At 42.4% G+C, this 14,644-nt stretch overlaps 1 protein-coding gene across 1 annotated transcript in view; it reads right to left on the reverse strand.

The window, feature by feature from the left end:
• The window catches only part of tgfbr3 (transforming growth factor, beta receptor III), a 73,170-nt gene that overhangs the window by 44,587 nt on the left and 13,939 nt on the right, over positions 1 to 14,644 (reverse strand). Inside the window, exon 3 of the mRNA XM_056414482.1 lies at positions 6,983 to 7,170. Coding sequence (XP_056270457.1) covers positions 6,983 to 7,170 — 188 coding nt within the window. The remainder of the gene's footprint in view (positions 1 to 6,982; positions 7,171 to 14,644) is intronic.

Raw genomic sequence — 14,644 nt, forward strand, 5'->3', positions numbered from 1 at the left:
ATATTCAAGTGTGGATGCTACCTGGAGCGCCCCCTCCCCCCCTCCCCCCCTCCCCCTCCTCCTTCTAATCCTGTACTGCGATGTCAATCTGTCTGCGAGCGGCATTTGGAACGCCAGGCTGCTGGAAAAACAGCCTGGAAAGATGTCGACGTGAGAAGGGGAGCAGCCGGATAGCGATGTGTGAGCGATATGGCAGAAGGGGCAGGACACGCTGAGCAAAGGAACAGAGCGTGGAGGAGGTGGGGGTCGGGGGGGGGTCAGGAGGGTGGACCGAGAACACGCCGGTTAAAGGCAAACAGGAATTAAAGTACATTTTTTTGCGCAACAAAATCTTTGTATTTGTTGTATATTTACTTACAGTTTTTGTCCGTTGCTTGAACACTATAGACACATGCTTAAACCAAAGTAACATAACTTGAAGTTGTTGTTACTATACCTTAAACAAAGTGTAACCATACCTGAAACAAAAGCGCTGCTTTGCACTTTAGTTGCAATTCTGTAACACACTTGCTCCTTTCTGTAACACACTTGCTCCTAGACACGACACACTATTTCATACATAAGACACTTAGTTCAAAAATGAAATCTCAGGGTACCATTGGGAAAACACCTGTATTCAAAATACAACACACATTGGTAAATTGAAAAGACATAGACACACACCTGAAAACACTTACTTCCAAAACTGAACACCAATCAGCCAGCGACAAAACATTTTGTTACAGAGAATCTTGGACATGGATGGAGATCCCAGCCGCATGAATGTATTTACATTGACGAGGCTGGTTTCAACCTTAGCAAAAACAGACAACGGGGACCAAATATAATTGGCCAAAGAGCAATTTTGTACGTCCCGGGGCAGCGTGGGGGAAACATCACATTGTGTGGTGCCATGAGTCTTCGAGGGCGACTGCACCATCATGCCAAACGGGGTCCCTACAATGCGCAACACATCATCACATTTATAGATGCACTTCATGATGCAGTTGTACAGGATGGACCAGAGCAGCCCAGGTTTGTTGTTGTCTGGGATAATGTTAGTTTCCATCGGGCCGCTCTGGTCCAGAACTGGTTCACCAACCATGATCAATTTGAAGTTCTGTACTTGCCCCCTTACTCGCCATTTCTAAATTCTATAGAGGAATTATTTTCCGTTTGGAGATGGCAGGTATATGACCGCCAACCACATGCCCGTATGCCTCTTCTGCAGGCAATGGAACAGGCCTGCGGAGACATGGAGGTGAGGTCAATCCAGGGATGGATTCGCCACTCAAGGGGATATTTTCCCCGATGCTTAGCGAGAGAAGACATTGCTTGTGATGTTGATGAGATCCGGTGGCCAGACCCCAACAGATGGCAGGATCCATAAGCCCACTTGCGCACAATTGTGTTTTTCTGTGTTTACAGTAGTGTATTGTTTGTTTTATTTTTGATTGAACTAAATGTACTGTACTGTAAAATATACTAATGTAATGATTTTGAATTCAATATTTCATTTTTTTGGTTGTTGTGAAAATATGCCCTCTATGGAACTGAATAAAAACATTGAAAACAAAGGACTGCAGTTTTTTATATAAAGTAGACTAGTGTGTTGCTGCTGATCTGAAAGTGTCTTCATATGATGCAAGTGGGCATCATTTTGTCATCAGAGTGACATTTTGACAAAGGATTGTTAGGTTTTGAAAGCTGAGTTTCAATTTGACATAGATGTGAATGGTTTATTTCCCAGTGTGGTGTCTTCTTTGCTTGTGTGTAGAGTTTTGACACAATGAGCCAAATTTAGCAAAACGTGTGTAAGCAATAGGCAAAAACTGTATATAACTTCATAATATGTGTTGACCGGGGTGTGTGTGTGTCTTTGTGTGTCTGTGTGTGTCTGTGTGTGTGTGTCTGTGTGTCTTTGTGTGTCTGTGTGTGTGTGTGTGTGTGTAAGTGTGTGTATGTCTGTGTGTCTGTGTGTATGTGTATGTGTCTGTGTGTGTGTGTGTCTGTGTGTTTGTGTCTGTGTATATGTCTGTGTCTGTGTGTGTTTCTGTGTGTGTGTGTGTTTCTGTTTGTGTTTCTGTGTGTGTTTCTGTTTGTGTGTGTGTGTGTGCGTGTCTGTCTGTGTAAGTGTGTGTATGTCTGTGTGTCTGTGTGTATGTGTGTGTGTCTGTGTGTTTGTGTCTGTGTATATGTCTGTGTCTGTGTGTGTTTCTGTGTGTGTGTGTGTTTCTGTTTGTGTTTCTGTGTGTGTCTGTGTGTATGTGTGTTTGTGTCTGTGTATATGTCTGTGTCTGTGTGTGTTTATGTGTGTTTCTGTTTGTGTTTCTGTGTGTATGTGTGTATGTGTGTCCAAGCACAAACAATGGTTTGTAATATGGCTTCAATCTCAGAGGTCACACGGCCAATTAATTATCTTTGGGTCGATGTTCCATTTTTGAATTTTCCTCTGTGACTTTGGATGTTCTGCCTTCATTATAAAATATATTCACATCTGGAGAACACCAGAGGGAAAACAAACTAAAATGCACGACTGAACGACATTAACGTGCGACTAATTCTGTTTTGAGTTTGTGTGTGTGTGCGTGTGTGTGTGTGTGTGTGTGCGCTCTGTCCCGTGCACGAGCCCTCTACTCTTATCTGACGCTGTGCCCTCGCCAGCTGTTTGTTCCCGGTGAGCTCCTCCAGCGAGTCACTTCGCACAGTCAAAAGATATCTCGCGAATTCCAGCTGATAAAGCAATCATCTGCTCTGCCTCACCCTGATTCGGAGCCAGTGGCTGTGTTTGATGTTGGCCTTTGGTAAGCTGATTAGGGCGAGATGGCAGATATCACCGGCCCCTTATGTTTATTTTCTGCCCCTTCACCAGGCTGTCTCCACAGACAGGCCACTTGTTTTGAGCCGCTTGAGTCGACCGTTTGCAGTAACTGGGGGGGGGGGGGGACTGGGTGTCTGCTATAGTTTGCATGTGGTGGTGGGTTGCAGGGTGCAAAAGGCCACGCGAGCATGTGACAGGAGGAACATATGGAAACATTTTCAAACGTGATACCTGAACTGAAATTCTTTTGTAAAAACACTTCAGGATGAGGTCATTGTTTTGGTAGGACTTAAGTGGCAAAACACCAACACCTTCAGGTCACGAGTCAACCCGACAAAAATATATTTTGTTTCTGAATCCTCCGGGGATTAAAGCTTGGCTGAAATTTGAGCCGTAAGTCGAGTTAACAGCAGATCTCCCCTTGACTGGAACTCTCGTTTGTTCTCTCTCACTCGAGAAGATCCCGATCTTTTTTATACACCCTAATTGAACGTTCTGAAAATGTGAAAAAAGATTCTGCTATTATTTGAGGAAATCACTACCTGGCCCTGCAGCTGTTGCTATGATTTTGGGTGCTGGAAAATAAATGAAGAGATATGTGTGGACACATAATACAGACATAAATAAATGAAGAAATACAGAAATCTAGAAATGTATGTATTTAATGATTCTTGTTTAGGTATAACTTTTATTTATTTATTCCTTTATTTATTTATTTATACATTTATTTAATGATTCCTGTTTAGGTATAACTTATATTTATTTATTCCTTTATGTATTTATGTATACATTTATTTAATGATTCCTGTTTAGGTATAACTTATATTTATGTATTCCTTTATGTATTTATTTATACATCTATTTAAGCATTTACTTATTTATTCCTGTATTTATTTATAATTTTAAAAACTGCATTTTTAAAATTTATTTCTGTATTCATTCATGCATTGATCTATTTATTTATACTTAAAGTAATTTCCCGTCCTCCGCAGAGGAAAGCATCCCTCTCAGGGAATAACACTTAAAATAAAATAAAAAATGATTGTACAGGCGAGGAGGCAGTGGCGGTACTGGTCATTTTCTGTTCAGGAATCTAAGAAACAAACAGCCGATTGTCTGAAAGAGACGTTGAGTAAAAGCATGTACGCGGAAAAAAAAAAGAAGAAGAAAATTGTTGGTTCGGAATTGCAAAAATTGGCCAAATAAAGCCAGCCCGCAAATCTGCCTCATTGTGGTCTGGCAATGCTCAGAGGGCATTGTGTGAGGGAATGCTTGCGAACGTACGCTTCATGTTGAAACAAGAGCCTGATAGTTACAGGATTTTAAACAAGCAACACCTTTATTAAATTAAATGAACACTGATGGTCACACTTCCATCAAGAACAATAAAAGAAAATTGGATTTATTCTCGACTCCGTTTAACTTAACAATCATACAGACGGCTGTACTCTCAGCGTTGAGCACATGGCCCGTACGCCCCTACAGAATACCATCCGAAATATTACGGTGGGTATTTCTAGCTTCGTGCTACTCGGATGAATGATCGACATATTTTCTCCTCCTGCTCTGTTGTTCCACGGCGACTGCCGGCCCTGTGAGTGTCAGCGTGTCCCCGGGGGGCCAAAGCGCGACGGCGCAGCCACCGCCAAAGGTGTTCCGTTGCACTTAATAGCTCAGCTGCGGTGTGTTGGTTGGCCGGGAGCCAAAGTGTGTATCCTGAGTCAGGTCCAGCTGGGCATTTATTTACCCGCGGATAACAGCTTGTACCCCCCCCACACCCCGTTAATACTAAACGGGTTCAACGGCGCAGACAGGAAACAATTCATTGCTCTCGCCGGAGAACTCTGGCTGCCACTTTCGCCCCGTGTTCAGGCAGGGAGGCCTCACACGCCGTAGACCATGACCGCGCCCGCCCACCCCCGCCCACACGCCTTTTTCTACGCATTAGCGCACGTACACGCCGCGTCGCAACGGGCGTGGCTTTTGCAGACGCCTGAGTGACGAGTCACTGGGGGGGGGGGGGGCACGGCGGGTTCTCCTGCAGCCGTTTAACCCTCAGACGGCCACAGGCGCACACACACAGTCAGCCCCGCGGCCCAGGCATCGCTTCGGGTTGCCTTTTTCAGAAACCAGGAATACGTTTCACGCTTTAGACTGACATTGAGGTGAGTGATAAAGTGCGCCGTGGTCCTGTTTTGTCACAGTCTCTTCACGTGAGAGCATCCTTTGCCCCCAAATGTGGACGCAGGATGATCAGCGCCTGATGTCTTAACAGATCACAGATCAGCGTGACCTCCGACAGCCTCGTTGAAGGCCGAGCACTTAAAGGAAGCTGGATGGCTGCCTCCTCCGCTAACGTCCTCACTTGACCACGGAGGTGATGGGTTACCAACAGCTGGTTAAATGGAGTTGAGAAGATGGATTTCCCAGAAGGTTTTTACTGGACTATCTGTTACAGTTGTGCTGCGAGCGGTCATTTACTGAGCTGATTATGCCATAAACGTCTGTTGAGAACAAATGCAATTAACAATGTCAAATACATATGCTCCTTCTTACGTTTTTTAGATGCGTTTAATTAAATAATGAAGACTATGTTTAACTTTGGACAAGAGAATCCTGTTTCACTCCCTTGTCAGTCACCATTACCTGGTCCGTGAAGCTACGATTTAGACAGCCAGGCTCAAGGGCTGTGGCAGCTTCAACAGAGGTGTACTTAAATTTAAAACCTGAAAATTGTATGTAGAGATTGCGCTCAATCATAAAATTTCATAAAAGGGCCACAAAATGTATCTGATCTGTGTAAATATTGATCTTGGTCTTATCCTAATCCACTTTGATGCAAGTATACTTGGCTGAACACGCCAGGACATTTTTGTTTTTGCGACATAAATTGCACGGCTGAAAAGAAAGAGTTCTTCGTTTTCTGTTCTAAAACATCTTTGTTCAAAATAAAAACGTTTCTCAATTATAATGATGTATTTATTTGTTGTGTTTTGCCTCCTTTCCTTCAGAGGTGAGTGTATGTTTGTTACACGTCTGTTAACTTCTTTTTTTTCTACTTTTTTTCTGCGTGAAACAAATCAGTCCATTCCTAATAACTGTGACTGTTTGTTCCACATGCGGACAGAGTATTTATAATTCAAGAAATACTCATATTAACTGGAATACACGGCTCGTCTGTAGGAAAATAGAAAGTCAACTTGGTCCTACTCTCCCACATTGCATGCCGTAAACATGAAAGATTAAAACAAGAGACTTTGTTTTGTTGTCTTCATCATTTGAGTTCAGAACAACCGCAGCCTTCAACACTAAAAGTCCTTTCAGTATTTATCTGCTGACGCGGCAAACGCAAACATGACTGCGTTTGGCCGAGGCGATGTCTAGGCCTGCATCAGCAGCACAACTGCAATGGCATGTGTGCACATGCTGCTTTTCGCACTACAGTGACTGGAGAGGGGGGGGGGGGGAGTTGTGGTGGGACTGTTTTAAGGTTATCGGAGGCCGTGGGGGCCATGATTCATCCTCCAACTATGGCTATAACTTTTGAGGCGTCCTGCCAAGACGCGTGCTGTCAAAACCTGAAGACAGGGAGTGGTCTCGAAACCCGCCACCAACCTGTGGCCCACAGTCGGGGGATGTGTTGACAGTTTGAGTGAGCGGTACTGAAGAGATCTTCTCAAAACAAATAGACGGTTTGGAAAAATACCTCCGTGCAGACACTTAGATGAGTGACTAATAATCCGTGTCTTGTTTTTGTTTTTTTCACCCCTCTAGAAAGTCACGAGTTAGGTAAAGGTGGACTCATCTGATCGTGAGGCCTGCTGTATCTAGTTCAGCCTCCTGTGACAACAGCCATGCTTTCATCCAATTGAGAATTGTTTTGAACATTGGTGGAAAAAAAGTGGAAAAAAAAAATAAAAAAGCATTCGGTGTGTGTTCAACTGGACCGGTTGGAACGGGTCTTTCATGTCAGCCGGTATTGGCCATCCAGAGAGAAAGATGAATATTAAAATAGGATACAGGTTGTTTTTTTAAAGCAGTTGCCGTAAAAAAAATACACGCCGATAGTAAAAATGTCTCCCTTGTTTGCTAAATTTTATCTCTTCTTTTTTTTTGAGGAGTTAATTACGGTGGTAGACGATATGACTCCCAAGTTCCGATCTTTCACGAAGAGTGACTCACGTCAGCCTGCTTGCTGCCTGGTCCCTCTGGAGCATGTCCTCTCAGGTTGATGATGTGGACCTCCTGGGGGAGGCCCGTGGTGGCCCGGCTGGCGCAGCCCGACAGGGCGGTGAAGCTCCTCAGCGTGGCCTGCACCGGGTGTCCCGCCCCCACCGGCAGCAGCTCGCACGGGCTGCGGAACATCGGCCCTGCGGGCGAAGACGAGAACGACGTCGGACAAATGTTCAAAGTAAACCCCTCGTTGTGAAAATCAACGAATGCCAACACATTTCACACAAACAAAATAATTCAGCACATGCACTTTTTATTTTTCTCAATTTAGGTTTTTCCTCCGGACAATGTCGTGTCTCTCAGGCTGGCCACCAGCTGAGGAACACGTGAGGCATATTGTCAATAATATATATATAACATATATATAATATATATAATATATATATATATATATATATTGTATAAATAATATCGGTCCTGCATTATATATATAATATATATATTATATATATATATATATATAATATATATTGTATAAATAATATCGGCCCTGCATTATATATATTACATATATATATATTATATATATATATATTATAAATAATATATATATTATATATATTGTTAATCAGCAAATTGCTGGTGCAGAGGTTTCTCAAAAGGTCACAAGTCAGACCATTTTCTCTCCTGTGAAAATATTAACGTCACGTGTAGATAGAAAATGTTGTTTAAATTGTCCACACTTTAAGAGGGGAACTAAACATTTAAGTTATTTTATGGGTCTGCGGTAGTGCTACTGCATATGTGAATTTTAAAGTTGTGTAAAGCCTCGAGTGTCTCCAGAGAGAGCTGCACGACGTCTGCCTCAAGTGATGTCACTCGAGTCCGCCTCGATTGAAAGACTTCCAGCCTGAACAAAAATGCGAAAGAGTCTGGCGATGTGGAGTTTGAAAGACGTTAAGATTACCAGACTGTAGCCTACATTGGCTGTTGTTAAAATAAGCGCACACGATTGTCGGCAGTCCTTTTGCATTGTGGGCAATGTAGGCAGATTTTGACGGAAGAGGAATGCATGAAATTTAAAAAACGTGATATCTTTTTCCTTTTTTGAAAACAGGGACAACATTATAGATGTGCGATGCTACATTTATGCAGAAACGAAAAGATAATGAATAAATGTCTTTCTTATCATAATAAACTTGTTTTCTAAATCTGCATCGACTGTGGAAACATAAGCACGACTCAACTAAAATGTTCAACTGGCTGCTTCTCATAGTGGCAATCCCACGAAGGACGTTTTCGCTTATATGAACTAATTTGTTCATAACAATCTGTTCATTATCATAACTGATCTTTATTGGCCATGAAATTCCATAAAAGGGTTCTGGATAGAGGCTTATCACCATCTCTTTCTCTCTGGGCCCGGACAGCCAAGTAAAACCTCCGCCAGTCGGGTCTCTATCGGTGTTCTGCACAGTCAGCTGTAATCAACAGTTCAGTGACCTCAGTCACATTCGGGGTGTAACCCGCACATCCACGAGTACACACCCATTCTCACACGAAGCCGGGGTGGCACACACACAAAGAGAGCGAGGTACCAAACAGCCCGTTTCCATTAGAGAGACACGTATACTGTGGGAATGTTTTTTTCCCTTCTTTCTTTCCACCGGGGTCAGACCTCGTATTTTTTACCCCCACGGCCCTGTGCCAGCCGAGGCCCGCTCGCGTTTCAAAACACATCGCGCTTCACGCGCACAAGGCTGCCAATTGCAATCAGATGGAACATTTGGAAAGCGTTAAAGAATCCGAGTGAAAGGCGGTTAAACAACAATGTTGTAAGAATCCTCCACTGTGGGGTACGGCTGAGGGGGGGGGGGGGAGAACCGTATTGTACACATTGCTGTAGTTTCTCCCTTCACATGCTTTCCAATAAGTCGACGGTGCATGAGCCACGAAGCCAGAGATTATGTGCGGCGCGGCTCCCCTCTCCTTGTTGTGAGAAGGAACAGAGGCTTTATTCTTACCATATTTGTCCGTTGAGATGAATCCCAAGCCCTCGACAGATGTCTCAACCTGAACTTTGTGCTGCCTCCCGTCGACTGTGAATCACTCCGGGGAGATGAACTCGTATCGGGGAGCTTACGTAGATAATAAAACATGGTGATAAAAGAACAAGGCTTCTTAATGGTAAAAACCTGTGCTGCATCAATATTTCAACCCCCCTGCTTTATCCCCCCCCCCCCCCCACCCCTCTCCTCCTCCCTTTTCCTCCCGAAGGACCTGAAGCCTAACCATGTCATCAAGCCTCACTCCCACAAACATGTCTGAGGGCACTCCAACTCACTTTTTCCCCCCTCGCACATGGAGAATAACAAACAACTGCCAGACCAACAAAGAAACACGTAGCTCTTTCTGGGAGACTGACACAACATTACAATACACATTGGGCAATGATCTGTTTTTGGGGGGGTTTTATTGCTTAAAAATACAACAGAAAAGGGCAGTGTGCATAGAAAAGTGTTATGATATAGTGCTTTTGTTGAGTTTAAGAGAGACATGTTTGTGTCTGTGCAATGCTTCAATCTCGAGCAAACCAAAATCTTAGTGTGTGTGTGTGTGTTTGTGTCTGTGTGTGTGTGTGTGTGTGTGTGTGTGTGTGTCCTCGTCGCGCCAGCTCTCTGTTTAGGCACAACTAAGTCACTGACAGAAGGCTATTTCTAATACTTATAATGGATGGACTTTGAAATGGAACTGAATGATAAAGACCAACATAAAAGATTGACGATCAATATCGACCGACAGTGCTTCCACCAATCGGCCTTGATGGAACACCCTTACTTTGTGAATATGTAAATATTGTATTTCCTCAGGTGCCACTCTAACAACAGTTTCTAGCCTGAGCATCCATCAGCTGATCTCACCACTGACCTTCAGGTCACCTTTAAATAGACGTAGTTAAGAGTTATAGCGCAGGGTTGTTTACATCCAGAAAAAAACAGAGCAACACAAGCATATATTTATACACTGTATATATATTATACCCTGAAAACAGCTGCCTACGATAGTGAGAGCCGTAAAACTTAACTAAAACAGGTCGATTGCGGACAGCTAAACCAAAAACACCAAAAACAAATCCTATTGTATCTATGTATATTTCCTCAAATAACCACCTGTCATATCTCAGAATCAGAATCAGAATCCGTTTATTGCCAGGAATGTTTACACAAACGAGGAATTTATTTGGCGAAAGGTGCAACATTTGACATGACAAACAACAATCAACGCGACAGCAACAGTGCAAAGTGTGTATTAACTTAAGTATAAGATAAGATGAAGATAAATAAAGATAAACAAATAAGATAAAGATAAACAAAGATAAACAAATAACGTTAAAGTGTTTAGGTGTGTGTTTAGGTGTGCGTTTCAAGAGACATGTATGTTTAAGTTAACGTGTATGTTACATGTGACGTGTGTTTAAGTTAAAAGTGCATGTTAAAGTGACGTGTGTGGAGGAGGTTATGTTAAGTTTTAGGTTTTAGTCCTGTTTTCCATGTCCGCTTTTATTTTGTAGTAAGTGTCCTCTCTCGTTTCAGAAACTTTATTTCCTGCCCAGGTGTTTCCTCGTTAGTGTGATTGCCTGCTCCACCCCTGATTGTGTCCACCTGTTCCCCATTTCCTCATGTATTTTAAGCCTGTGTCTCCCTGTGTCTTGTGTCAGATCGTCTTGTCTCTTCCTGATCGTTCTAGTCTAAGTAAGTGTTGTTCTTGATAGTGTAGTCTTTTGTCCTGGTTTGCTTTTCCAGCATAGCTGTGATTTTGTTTTATACTATGATCAAGTCTTTTTCCAGCATACCTGTGATTTTCTGTTTTTCTAAACCCGATCTTTGTTCCCTGCTCAGCAGCAACTTTAAGTTGTACTTTGTTTTTTTGGAATTTTTGGGGACTTCCTCTGTTTGTATAAACCCTTTTTGATTGCCCTGAACTTTGGAGTCGTGCTCTTGGGTCCTGTTTTTGAGTCGTGACACCACCGTTTTTAATTCAATCGACGCTTTCAAATAAGCCGTGTGCGTTTACGTCATTGGATCAGGACGACAGAAAACTAAAAAGCACGAGGCCTTCGTCACTCCGGTCCCAACGCCGTCGCATGTGCTCGAACCATCAGGCCTGCAGCCTCATCGGGCAGGAAAACAAAGAGATGAATAGGAGAAAAAATAAAAAGCTCGCAACTGTTGGATCACAGCTTTATATCTTCTGTCACCTTGTCTGCCCCCCTCCTCTCCCGCCATGTTTTCTTTGGTCATCGATGGGGGACAGAGTACGTCCTGTCCGGCTGCCGAACGCCCACAGCAGAGAAATGAGAGGGCTGCTGTTCGTCCGGCCAGACACTCTCTCAGACGTTAATGTAAAACCCAACAGATACAGCCAGAACCGACAATCTGATACTCCAGCTGGAACAGCAATCGCTCAAATTTATTGAACGTCTTCAGGGACATGGGAGTACCAACCGCGCGAAAGACGAGCGGCGCGGAGCGTATGACCCATCTAATATATCCCGCAGTGAAATAGGCAAAAACTCTAAATCTGTGGTGTCCATTCTAGACGCCTTTGCGGCTTGACGCTCCCCACTCGAGGGACCTTAGATGTTAAGTGAAACTTACCAGACAGCTAACTGTATTGTGGTGAGCTACGGACTAATACCCCCAAAACCTCAGCTCTTCAATATATGAAAATGATTAAACCAAAAAAAAGGGAAATGCAGTGCACATTTTGGGCTTCACATTCATTTTAAAAAAACAAAAAAACTCTGGTGAGGCGAAATCTGATCCGCAGTTTTTCATCGTGCTATAAAGATGAACGATCCTATACCTTCATTATCCGTTACATCTATTTTGACTTGAAAAAGCAGGAGTGATGTTTCTTTATTTGCATATGTGTTTATTTTTTTGTTTTTTTACTTCTCTTTATACAAAGAATCTGAAAAATGTAAATATGTGTATGTGAGATTCTGAACACTAATAAAATATAAATGTAAAAATTTTAAAAAAGCAAGAGTGCTCCACCAACCAATTTCTTGCCTTTCAATTCATATCGTTGATGCGTGAGCCTATTTCTCCTAGAACTGAGTCTAAATCAGCAACAGCTAGGCCAATAGGGACCAGATGGTCAGATCCTGATCTTCCTGATCAACATCTCATGAATCCCACCTCCCTGTCCAGCCGTGCGGTCAAGTCACAAATCACAATTCATTTAAATTAAGCTTGGAGCTTTGCATGCTGGGAGTTGTGACTCCGTTTCAACCGAGGAATGATCTGAAACTCTGAAAGGGAGAAAGAAAAGATGGGTAGTACCACCCACCGGCTTGCTGTGCCCTGCGGTTTCACACAACGCTGTGCTTGTTTCTGATCGCTGCCGTATCGAGAGCAAACAAACCGAGGATCAGAAATAGATCAGACTTTATTTAGCCACCGATGTCTATCAAGAGATGCTTGTTACCAAGCAGCTATTCGGATTCGGATCCTGCGAGATCACCTCGTCACATCCCAGCGTGTCCGCAATCCTTCTTGTCGAGGGTGAGGACTTCTTTAGAGTTCGCATGCTGATGCAGCGTTTTTAAGAACCCTCCCGCAAATGTCACAGGTGTAAAACCACATCTCAAAAAGTGTGAGAGGAGTTTGGTGGTTTTAGTTACTTCCATCCGCCCTTTTCAGTTGCCCAAACCACCTTATCTTAATACTTCTTCAACTCACTGGTTATCATGAACAACATGCCTGACGTGGGGAAGAGCTGCAGCTCTATCAGCACAAAATAATCCTCAAAAATCAGTTTAAAGCTGGTCAGCGCTGTACTCATTGAGCACAATTATTATAGCTCGTATTACTTACTTTTAATGGTTTTTATTACTTACTTTTAATAGTATGTGGTACTTACTTTTAATGTGCTGTACTGTATTTTGTGTTCTTCTTACCACATATACTGTTGTATTGTGTCTTATCCTGGACTGTTTGTTATTGTTTTATGTTTATTATGGTCTGTCAAGGGATTACTAATGCAATGTAGCTGTATAGCTACAATCCGGTACAGTGCATCAAACGGTGACATTTATTTTGTAACTGTACATGGTCCGTTTAAATAAAAATAATAATAACACTGTAGCATATTTTACATAATATAAGAATAATAATAATAATAATAATGATAATAATGATGATGATGATGATAATAATAATAATAATATTAATATTAATAATAATAGCGTGACGATACTCGGCATTAGATGAAAGACTTGTGACTGACGCACCACCTTAAAGTAACTCTTTTTCTCCCGGCCACCCACAGCGAAATGTTTATTTCTTCACTTATGCCTTTTAGGGGGATCTGCACTAAATATACACGGGCTGATTCAAAGAGCAACACCAGATTTGGCATTACAAGACCACGTGCGAGAGGAATATATATTTTCTGGAATATTAACATTTAGTTCATTTGTATTGCCTAAAATGTGTGTAGGATTGTCTGTCATAGTCTCGGAGCTGAGACGGTAAGGGAACATCGTAAATCTAAATTAAGAGGGAGCATCGTATAAATACTCACTCTCGATATATTTAAACAATGTGGGATCCAGACGGTGATGTCACTAGACAGTTCTCATTCTTTGGCAGCCCCCTTTTGGACATATAACCTCTTTTATGATTCAAGTGCTGATGTGTCCTTCCAATATGTTGTTTTCCAGTCTGTTCCTAACGTGTGATAAAAGGACAGCGATTCAAATCCCTGCCACCGTTTTTAGAAGAAACCAATCGCTGTATGAGAACGGTCAGTTTTTTTCAGCGATTGCGAAAAACTTCAGTGAAATTCGACCAGACGAGGATTACAAGAACTTTTAAGGAAAGCAGAGCCGGCCTGCAGCCGCAGAAGAAATACGACTGCAATGAATTTGTAATTCTCCAAAGAGTTCTGCGTTTGTCCTTCTGAATATGTTATATTATACACACATGTCTGCTGATGTCCTATTGCTACACACATTATATATTAGTCACACGGTTGCTGTGGTTACTCCACCAACATAATGGAACATTAATTATTTTGCTCAGAAGATGAACATAAAAATGAAGAAAATATAAACCTGAAGAATGCACACAATGTTATCAACAAAGGATACTCACATTATTAGTGTTTGCGAAAAATATTAGACTAATAACGACATGTTTTCATTTGATCTATAAAATACAGAAGAATGCTCATCACATGAGCCCAATGTGATGTCTTCAGAGGACTTATTTTTCCCAACCAAAAGTCTAAAACATTAAGAAAAATCAGTTTACTGTCACATCAGACATTCAAAAACATAATATTGTAAAGTAATTACATTAAAATACTAAAGTGGACCATGTTTATTTATCTTTCAATTTCAAACTGAGAGACCACGAAAGCATGACCGTCCCTGTGAGGTGAAAGCATCAATATCTCCACCAGAGACGAGCGTCTCCGCCTCCAAAGAACGCACTTCCTGTTGCTTCACACACTGAGACGCTGTGGGCACCGGACGTGATGTCACTCTGTGTGCCAGTTCGGGACAAATCTGATATTCCCACAAAGCCATTTCCAAAGATAAACAAACAGAACCTCCCCAACATGTGTGTGTGTGTGTGTGTGTGTGTGTGTGTGTGTGTG

This window comes from Pseudoliparis swirei, chromosome 5 (genome assembly GCF_029220125.1).
Source record: "Pseudoliparis swirei isolate HS2019 ecotype Mariana Trench chromosome 5, NWPU_hadal_v1, whole genome shotgun sequence".
Lineage (NCBI taxonomy): Eukaryota > Metazoa > Chordata > Actinopteri > Perciformes > Liparidae > Pseudoliparis > Pseudoliparis swirei.